Source organism: Diachasmimorpha longicaudata, chromosome 7, assembly GCF_034640455.1.
Source record: "Diachasmimorpha longicaudata isolate KC_UGA_2023 chromosome 7, iyDiaLong2, whole genome shotgun sequence".
In the NCBI taxonomy this organism is placed as follows: Eukaryota; Metazoa; Arthropoda; class Insecta; order Hymenoptera; family Braconidae; genus Diachasmimorpha; species Diachasmimorpha longicaudata.
Genome location: NC_087231.1, coordinates 6810430 through 6820358, shown reverse-complemented (window position 1 = coordinate 6820358; position 9929 = coordinate 6810430). Strand labels below are relative to the sequence as shown.

At 38.5% G+C, this 9929-nt stretch overlaps 4 protein-coding genes across 5 annotated transcripts in view; 2 read left to right on the top strand and 2 right to left on the bottom strand.

The window, feature by feature from the left end:
• Positions 1-446: 446 nt before the first annotated feature.
• Positions 447-2947, top strand: LOC135164626 (uncharacterized). The gene is made up of 2 exons (XM_064125154.1): positions 447-1535; positions 1606-2947. Exons 1-2 carry the CDS (start codon positions 1179-1181, stop codon positions 2650-2652), a joined length of 1404 nt encoding a protein of 467 aa, XP_063981224.1. The 5' UTR covers positions 447-1178; the 3' UTR covers positions 2653-2947.
• Positions 2948-3310: 363 nt separating this feature from the next.
• LOC135164623 (uncharacterized) lies at positions 3311-7127 on the bottom strand. Its single transcript, XM_064125148.1, has 6 exons — positions 6994-7127; positions 6532-6840; positions 5584-6227; positions 5282-5494; positions 4887-5201; positions 3311-4803 (listed from the first exon to the last, which is right to left on the bottom strand). The coding sequence occupies exons 1-6, from the start codon at positions 7118-7120 to the stop codon at positions 3553-3555; spliced, it is 2859 nt and encodes a 952-aa protein (XP_063981218.1). The 5' UTR covers positions 7121-7127; the 3' UTR covers positions 3311-3552.
• The window catches only part of LOC135164633 (ciliogenesis and planar polarity effector 2-like), a 49532-nt gene continuing 46367 nt past the window's right edge, over positions 6765-9929 (top strand). The window contains exons 1-3 of one of the 2 annotated variants that reach the window (XM_064125169.1): positions 6765-6946; positions 7831-8099; positions 8246-8584. In XM_064125169.1, the coding sequence (XP_063981239.1) occupies positions 6928-6946; positions 7831-8099; positions 8246-8584 (627 nt within the window). In that variant the 5' untranslated portion in view covers positions 6765-6927. Of the gene's footprint in view, positions 6947-7472; positions 7745-7830; positions 8100-8245; positions 8585-9929 lie in introns of those variants that run through there. The other variant, XM_064125168.1, reaches the window with a different exon arrangement.
• LOC135164634 (peroxisomal membrane protein 11B) lies at positions 8605-9918 on the bottom strand. The gene is made up of 4 exons (XM_064125170.1): positions 9772-9918; positions 9482-9690; positions 9302-9417; positions 8605-9231 (listed from the first exon to the last, which is right to left on the bottom strand). The coding sequence occupies exons 2-4, from the start codon at positions 9541-9543 to the stop codon at positions 8711-8713; spliced, it is 699 nt and encodes a 232-aa protein (XP_063981240.1). The 5' UTR covers positions 9544-9690; positions 9772-9918; the 3' UTR covers positions 8605-8710.

Sequence of the window (9929 nt, the reverse complement as noted above, 5' to 3'; positions counted from 1 at the left end):
GTCGAGTGCCGTCGCTCGGCGTTCGGTTGGGCTCGGTTGAGTTTATTTCTCGGTGCCGGTTGGCGCGCATGAGCACACAACCGAATAATACTTGTCACTGTCTTATGTCTTTCAGGATTAATTTCACGGAATGAGGAGGTGACGATTTCGGGTCTTTTAACTTTGCCAAAAACCATACTTCTCGGTTCACTCCATTGTTTGGGTGATTTGTTGCAGATTTTAGACGTTTGTGAATGTGTTGATGAAGGATTAGTTGCGCATTTGGATGAGTTCGGTTTTGAATAAATAAAGAGGTGCTGGGGTAACACTAACGCCTGTCAAAAATGGCGGTATACGCAATTTTTAAAAATTTTTCAGTTTTCTATACAAGTAAGCAGAGAAATAAAATATTTAGCAATGAGGGGATGGAGAGGAGGACAATAACGTCCCGCAAACTTAAATAACGTTATGGATAAATAAACTATAGAGAATCAAAGTGGATTTAAATTTCCTTCGTGAAGAATCCACGTCCCATGGTTATTTAAACTTTGAACGATTTTTAGTGCTCTTCTGTAAATAAGTGAAGAGTGGAAAAAATGGGTGTTAATGTCTTCAGGGTCAAACATTTTGGTGTTAAAGCCCACTCTTTCTGAGGGATCAATTCACCTTCAGCCTTAAATAAAATTTAGTACAGAGTGGATTTTCATTTTTCACACGTTGATGAGGATGCTCATATTGACACTAAGGCGGTGTCAATTTCCGCTCCATTCATTACTCAACTCCAAGCATCTTTACTGTTAAACGACTTATTTTCACTCAGTTTAATCTGGACACTGAGTTGCGATGGAATGCTACTAATTCCAGAATAGGGAAGCACTTACGAAACTATTCTGAAGTGAAAATTATTCGCTTGATGATCCGAATGAATGTAATTTAAAAATGAACAAGATCCGTAAGCATTCGATCAGAGAGTTTATCCTGAAGTGACTTTAAATTCTTGAGATTTAAAAATTCCATACACCTCTTAGTCAAATTTCCATTTTTTTCAGCAGTGCTCTATAAATAACTATTTTAGGAATTTATATGTCATTTAATTAACGCCCTAAATTATCCAACGATCGCAAATAGAAATTCCAGTCACAAAGTCGAATATAATTCAATATTGACACATTAGCAAACAATCGTTTTTAAATGACTAAATGACAATGACCTCCTCTCCATTCAAATCTCCAAAAATCCGATATTCGCGCCATCTCGCATCATCTATGATGACTAAAGCCCTGAGTATCGTATTTCGCGGCTTCTTCGAACACCAAAACAGAGATTCCTTATATTCTCTGACCAAAACATTTGAGGACAAGCAAAACAAATTTGTCCTCGGCCCTATTATCATCGACAGAGCCCCATTGAGTTCTAACCTGATCTCTTCGTCGTTGACAAATAATTGTTCACACGGAACAAAGATACAAGTACTTAGCCTCCACTTATTCGACCCCACATTTTCAGCAACGCAACCCACGAAACTCAAAGCAGGAAAAATCGATCAATCGGTCAAGGTGAGTCTTGGTTTATTCACACAAATGTTCCCTTTACCCATTAATGACCCGGAAATATAACATTTGGCAGGCGAAAATGGACACCTCAAAACTAAACTGTCGATGCATCGTCTGCGACGTTGAAACCAAGAGTCTCTGTGAATTGCACAGTCACCAATCGACAAATCACAGCCCAGAGGAGCTCTCGCTCTCAATCTTGACCCTTCAAAGTTTTCTCTATCACAAGCACTACTTCCAGTCCCTGGACGCGAGCCCACCGTCCAACATCTGCTACTTTTACCCTTTCTGCACCCAATTATTCTCCAGCAGAGGGAAAAGTATTGAGGAAAACTTTAAGATGTTCTGCCCAAGTGCCCCCAGAACAGCCGATCTGTTGTCGAAGAAGACATGCAGCATTTCGGAAACCACTCTAGCCTCCCAGCAACCCTACGAGATAAGTTCACCGAAGCAGACAGCCCTGAGACTGCCCCTAACAACTGCCACTCGTCCAACAATCATCAAAGCCTTGAATTCACCAAGTAAACAAGCGAATTTTCACCTCCCTGATGCTACATTAGGTCTCGTCAACTCTCACACGACCTTTGTTACCTCAGCTAATGAACTGTGTAATGATCTGATGAAGTTGAAGGGACACTCAGGTCAGTCTAAGATAAAATGTAAACGATTGAACGAGAGAAAGGAACGGGAGAAAGGATATCCACGTCCTATCAAGAGGATGACGAAACCACCAAGAAAACCGAAGATCGATAATCTCGAGAGGAAAATGCCGACGATTTTTCCCAAGTGTTCAGAGGTTGGGAATTTAAACACGGAGACATTGAATATTTGGCCATCAAAGAGCGAGGAGAGTGCTTCACTCGATTCTGAAAATACTTTGACAGAAGTAAATATCCCTGAGAAAGTGCAATCAATTAAGATTGAATCACCAACGGTGCCGGTTGACATCATGAACTGTGAGAATGCTCTGATCTTTGATGCCGAGACAGGCAGTTTCCAGTGGAATCCACTGATTTTTGTGGAGAAGAAGAGTGAGGAGAATGATAATGCACCCAAACACGGTCATGTACCTGAGTCAGCTCTGCCTGGTGAACCTACAGCTGGTCCTGATAATTGTTGAGTAACTTTTTATTGAGTAGATTTTACGAAAGTTGATGATTCTGTACCAGTAATAGGTATAACATAATATTATCTGTTTTTCTACTTTTTTGATAAGTATTGAAAGTATTGGATGGTGTACAGAAAATCGCGCTGTGATTCCATGGGAAGAGAATGAGGAAGTGGTTATTTTGATAAGAATTTCGAATTTTTCATATTATTGCGGAAATTTTCCTTATTTTTTTTATGGATTCGTATGCAGACTATTGCTGAAAATTTGTTGTTTTGAAAGGACATAAAATTTTCTTGATAATTGAGTGGCTTTTTTGTTCTTCTGCACCCAATTGTGTCTCATTTTTCATATTAAAATACATATGGAGGATAGGGCAGTTCCATAGAAAAAATCACGATTTTCTCATTTTGCATCTAATAAAAATTCTGTTCACTAAACATATGAATGGAATACACGATGAAGCATGACCTGCTAAAACAACAATGAAATGTGTCCTTTTCATAAGAAATTTCCTACCAATTTCCCAACTATGGATCGAATCGAATAACTGAACCAATGCTTTTTCCTTTATTTGCAAGTATTAAGAGCTATGAACTAAGTGAGACATAAAAGTATCGACAATTCCAAAGAAACTTGTTACTTTGCTAATAAAAAAAAATCTAAGCCATGATTTTCTCTGTGTTTATTCAGCAATATTACTGAAATAGAAACAGACCTCTCCGGAAGGAATGGAAATCATCACAATAGCTGTGGAAAAAATTCTCTTTCATTTTAACAAAAATATACTCTATACAGTGGAAGTATTAAATCACACTGTGCACGTTTGCACCCACCAGAAAGTGATCATTACTTGAACTATACTATGAATGAAAAAATGATTATTCACTCAACGTAGTAAATAATGTGATTTTAGTAACAATCTAGGGAATTGACACCATTCTGCTCATACACGGTTAGTATGTCCTCAACTACTGAATCAAAGCAAACTGTGTAGTCTTGCAGCCAACGGCGTTTTTCCTCAATGTAATGGTCGATGTCCATGTTATTGACTACATTCAGGAATTTCTGTCTCGTTACTTCTGACAATTTCTCCAGAGTTACTAGCTTCGTATTGTCCGCCTCTGTGTGCACGTTCATGGAGCTCTGGTAGATCGATGCCAATAGCTCTGCGTCGTTCTCGTTGATAATCTCGTCGATAATATCGGCCAATTTGTCTGGTGAACTCTTCCTTTCGGATGTCGATGGTGCGGCCTGAGGTTTTATATACGACGAATCGAGTATAGCACTGTCCTTTGGCAGTGTACTATCTTCAATCACTGGATCGTTGAGCTTGTACTTCAATATGTAGACTTGAAGTTTCTTGATGATATTAGCAGCTGATCTTGAGACTTCGAAGTCACTGTCATTCTTCAGGGTGAACAGAAGGATCCCAAGACACCTGTGCTTGGCCACATCGTCCAGTGCTTTGTTGAGACGTCGTTTGATTTCAGTTTCATTGAGTGTAACTATTTTTCTGTGCTCCTTGGAGAATGTGACATTTGGAAATGAACCGTCCAGCATGCCTTGATCGGTGAAGTGTGACTTTATGAAGTGTTTCCAGAAATTGAGAGCATTGACTTTGACTTCCCAGTGGAGATCCAGAACAGCAGCTTCGGCCATTGCAGTGCTCATTAAATCAACCGTAGATTTGGGCCACTTACGGTACACGTAGAGCTCTTTTATCAAATCGACAGCCTCTCTCCTCACAATTGCCTCACTTTCTTTTTTGCAAAGATTTATGAATTTCTCAGGGAGATCCATTTTTGATAGACTGTGATCCCACAGTTTATTTATTCTAATCGTCGTAGCGATGAACTTAACTGCAGATGCTCGGACGTAACTCTCACCATCCATCAGCGCGACATCGGTGATCAAGGGTAGGAAATCATTAGTGAGAAGGAGATCTTGGAATGCTGGATATTTATCCTCGGATATGGTTGCTATTGTGATCAGAACTTCCAAAACACTGTCGCGTACTTCCCAATTGGGGTCGTGTAATCGTTTGAAGAGAGTCGAACCAATTCCAGACATGCCACTGTCTGAGTCTACCAATAATGCTAAATTTGGTGGCATGAAGTTCTGAATGGCGAGTTTGCAGAGCTGAAGGGCCTTTACACACAGCTGAAATTTCCAATTTTAGAGTTGTCAACAATTCATGCATTTTTAGTCAATATTATGTCGTATGGAATTAATATACTACTTACACTCGGCAGAGTTCCTGTGTGTTTCAAGATTTCTTGTGCTAGAGCAACAAGACATATTGTTTCAACACAATCCTGCCATTTGAACTGAAACTTTTGGGTGAGAACTGCCAATCCGTGGAGTAGTGTAGACAACAGTGCAGGATTGTCAACAACAGGATCTCCATTGAATATCGAATTAGGTTTTCTTTTTTTATCGTTTGGGAATTCATGGAAATCATGGGCATTTGACTTTTCTAAAATTGAGCAGATTTTTTCCTGGGGTATGTAATTCTTAAGGGCATAACACATGCTTTGAAACGCAATAACAGCCACGCCCTGAAAATTAAGAAGATATTGGGCGAATGATTAGCCTAAAATAATTAAGTGATGACTTAATATGAAAATTTGTCACTCACCCTCCCAATAACATCAATAGTTTCCAGAATCATCTCAATTGATGACTTGCAAATGTGTTCAACTGGTAAACTCTCCCTCAGCATCAGGTCTCTAATGAGATAACTGAGCCGCTGGATCGGTTGGCATGTAACATCATATAACTTATCAACGAACATTTCGAAAAACTCGTGCTTCATATTACTGTGCCTCATAGTTGTCCCCATGGGTGTGATCTGTGAGAATCAACATTGAAAATTGAATTATCAGGCATGTCATGAAAAATTCTTAGCGATTTCCTGAAAGAATAATTGAAAAAATTTACCATTAGTGTCATCGCTTGATACTCGAATTGATGTTCAAAAGACGACTGTATTTCCTTCATGTCGTTCAACTTTTTCCAGTATAACAAGGTCATCTTCTGCAGTGCCACAATCTCCAGAATATATTTCTTTTCAATCAAAAGTGTTTGAATGTAGCAAAATCGTTCAGTGAATTTCAGCCATGTTTCTTTATCAATGCGTGGTCCATCCTTCCTTGCTCCACTTTTGATGATCTGAAAGGAGATGAGGGCCCACAGCTTGAGGATATGCTGGAGGAACTTTGTGCTTATACAAGCTTCGGTTAGTGCCTTCAAACGATCCTCTAGATCCACTAATGTCCCAAACATATCTGTTATGTCATTCTCCAGACTCGTGAACATTGTGTTTTCGATTATACTCGTTATTAAATCCAATGTGGTACAGAGAAGGGCATTCTGGTCCAAGTAAAGTGCCTCTAAAGCTGCGTGAGGCTGAGCGTTCCCCGAATATTTGAGTAGTGGCTCGGACACCGTTAAAATCACATCCTTGCAGAACTCTTTGTTCTGAGATTCCTTATTAAGCACCGTGTGAATAAATCGATGACTTTCTCTTGTCACATACATTGTGTGGTTCTGCTGAGCGAATTTTATCATGTCCTTCCACAGGCCTAAAACGCAGCGACAAGTTTGATATATTGAATGGATAACATAGGGCAAACATTTCCGTAGATACCTAACTTTGAACGTGAAATTTCGTCCTTGAATACCTCAAAAACTACTCGTCCGAATTTTTTTTTTAAAACATAAAATAAGGGAGAAATTAAATCAGTTATTTTTATTCCCGAATCATTGAATACTTACAAAATAGAATTCAAGTATTGTTTATAAGCTCAGAACGCAAGTTGATAGACCTTCGACTTATTTAACCTCACTCTCTCCTACCTCAGTTAAATATTATTGACAGTTACAAACCCTTTGATATTATCCAACGCCGTCCCCTTCTATGAGTGACAATGTCCACCAGCATTGAGGTGTATGCCATTTTAACAGATGCTGAGACATCACTTTTCTGCAACTGGAAGATTCCTGACAGTTTTTCAAAGATATTTTGGCCCTCAAGATCATCAAAATCATTTTCATCCTGCGATAATATTCCAGTTAGTTTGATGGTGAATACAGTAACAGCTTGGCAGGGCTTTATTTCCCCACTGCTCCAGACCTCCAAAGCTTCAACAATCCATTTTTTCAACAATGCTCGACGATCATTGCTTTGTTGGTCGCCTAAGAATACAAGTGTTATGTAAAAATTGAAACACAGGGTTCACCCATAGCTCACGCGAAGACCACGGCTTCTGGAACTTTGAGGTTATGAATCTCCCAAACATTGGTAAACCAATTTTTATGTTATTCAATGAAAGTAGAACTCAAACTTACATTTCTCTTGATTCGAGACATGTGTTAACAACAAATCTAAGTATGTCGTTGACACGACATTGTAATCCGGCAGTAAAAAAAGGCTCAGAACTTTCGACAATTTCTCGTTGTCTCGTTGTGTTGACATAGTGTTTATAGGTATCTCTAATGCCAGGTGAATATCATTACATTGAAGGATCTCATGCGAAACATCCCCCTTTAGAAAAATCCAGAAGCACAATTGTTACTTCAATTTCTTTCAATTATCTGGCGGATAAACTGAGTCGTCTGATAACTTATTGAACGCACTGTACACGGTCTGTGGCGTGTTAACACGCCAATCGTAAATACGAGTTCAATAACTATCTACGAATCCTTTATTATCGAATCGGTGTGTGCAACACGAGACATTCCACACACGCCTTCACCACATACTAAACTTCAAGTCCTGAAGTGCCACCAGTTGAGTAGTTGTAAAAATTTGTAAACTTCGAAAAAAACACTAGATATAGGGGAATGAAGAATCCTAACAATGTGACAATATTTTATCAATATAGATATGGCAACGTTTGAGTGAAAAGTAAACAAACAGGCATTTCAATTGAAAATAATCTGTGGATACGAGATCACGTGTTTGAATAAGTCTGACTTATAAAATAAATATTTGTAATTATGAACGGGCCTATTAATATGAACTGGCTGAGTTCACCTGAGGGAGAATCATTGTTGCACCATTTTTATGATCACACACTTAAAAGACGACGCTTTTACGGTAATTTTTATTCACAAGCGTCATACTCAGTAAATTCTCTGATTGTACTCATTGTTGTGATTTTGTATTTATTTTTATTTTCTAAGGCATTCTGGAGAGACCAGCTTTACCGTCCTCTATTGAAGAAGTGACTTATAAAATTTTTATGATTGGGAGGCCAGGTGTTGGGAAAACCTCGGTGGTTGCAAGATTCTTGGGCATTGTTGGCAGTAAACAGGTCACTTCGGAGATTGGAGGAATTCGAAAGACAACTGTCTACTGGCCTGTGAAGATTTGGGATAAGGTGGTGCTGTTTAAATTGAATTTTTGGGATACATCAGAGAGCAGTATTAAAAAGTATAATCACGTCTTACCCGTAAGTATACCTCAATTATAATTGGAGGGCTAAGATCATTAATTTGAACCCATGAATTTCTATAGAAAATAATAGAAGTTCGTCATAAATTTTCTAGATTTTTAGTGGCACAAACAAGTGGAATACTAATTGCAAAATTTTTTTAGGCATGTAAAGATAAAGTAGATGCCATCTGCTCAGTATTTTCCTTCGAAGACCTCACAAGCTTCACCGACATTCCCTACCTCATGAATTCCATGAATAGCATTCAAGATAGGCCAGCTAAAGTCGTCATTGGAACGAGATACAAACCTTGGTCAACATTACCAGTGACTGATGTTCAAATCAAAGAATTCGAGAGCAAATGGAAGATGAAGATAATAAAGATAGATGTTAATAAAGCCTCAGCAAGGCCAGAGATATTTGACGTTGCTTATCAGTTGAATTCACTCTGCAAAGCACTGTGGAATAGGGATCAAGAGTTTATTACCAAACAAATTATTCAGGTATGAGACCAGAAATAAAATTCAATTGTAAAAGTTTTTTATTTATTTTTATATAAATAATGGAATGAATAGTATCAAATTTATGATTCAACATTTTATATCTCAACTATCCTGATGATCGGTCAATTATGCATGGGTTAGCTTAGTTAGTGGGTCAGTTAAACAGTACAGGCCAACAGCCGAAGAAATCAATCCTAATAAACCAATAGTGCCTGGGCTGAGCTTTGTGTACCCCAATGCTGTCATAGGAATGAAGAAATCACACCCATTTTTAATACTATCCAAAATGATCCCTTTATGACACTTGAAATAAGTCGAAGTTTTACACATTAAATTTTCAGTGGATAAATTGATTTTGGAGTTTCGACCGAGACTGGTCTGTTCAATAATTTGAATAATTTCATACAGATCCCTGACTAAATTCATTACGATAGTAAACAACCAATATTTGTTGGCCACTTTTGTCCATTTCTCTAAGTTAATCCGAAATAATCCAGCTCGACCGATCCATATCAGGTGATCAGCCAACAGAAACAATCCATTAGCTATTTTTGAAAAAGTTACTGTGAACCTTATCACTATATCTGGATCTTTAATTGTTGAAAGTGCCGAATAGAGACTGTCAAGACTTCTTCCAAACCGTAACACTGAAATCAATTTTCAATTTGAACGATTACATTAGTGATTTTATGAAAGTATAAAAAAAAGGGATCGTACATTTTCTGAACGAACTGAATGTGTACTCAAGACTCTTCAACACATCCACCGAGTGTCTGGTAGTTTCTCCATTCTGCAGGAGATACCATCCAGCCCGACTCCCATACTGGAAAAACCTGTAAGATAAATTGTACTTGAGAAATCTCGTTGGCACCGTACTCAACTGCTAACTGGACTAACCTGGCAATTTTATCCCTGCCAGCAGTCTGGCTATTAACTTTAATCAACAGATCCATGTTCATGACGTGTTTTCGCTAGTAACATACATGCAGGCGAACTTCGTCTCACGACCTTTGAATCCTGGGTCAATGTCTACTCGATGTCCCAAGATATATATTGTTGTTTGACACCCTAGACAATTAATTCCCTCGTCAGTATGATTTCCAGACCTGTGAGCATGTGGGTACGTAATTAACGATCAACAGGTTTCGTTCGTTAATACCCCCAATTGACACTGTAGCTAAACATACAACTTGGTGATCCTGTTGATAAATCTACTCCAGTAGCGCCATTGTATCTACGTAGTTGAGCATAACACACAGACTGACAAATACATTGGGTACGATCGTAAAGGCGTACTAGCGATATTTTCGTCTTCGGTAATTTACGAATCCATCATCCCCACTCC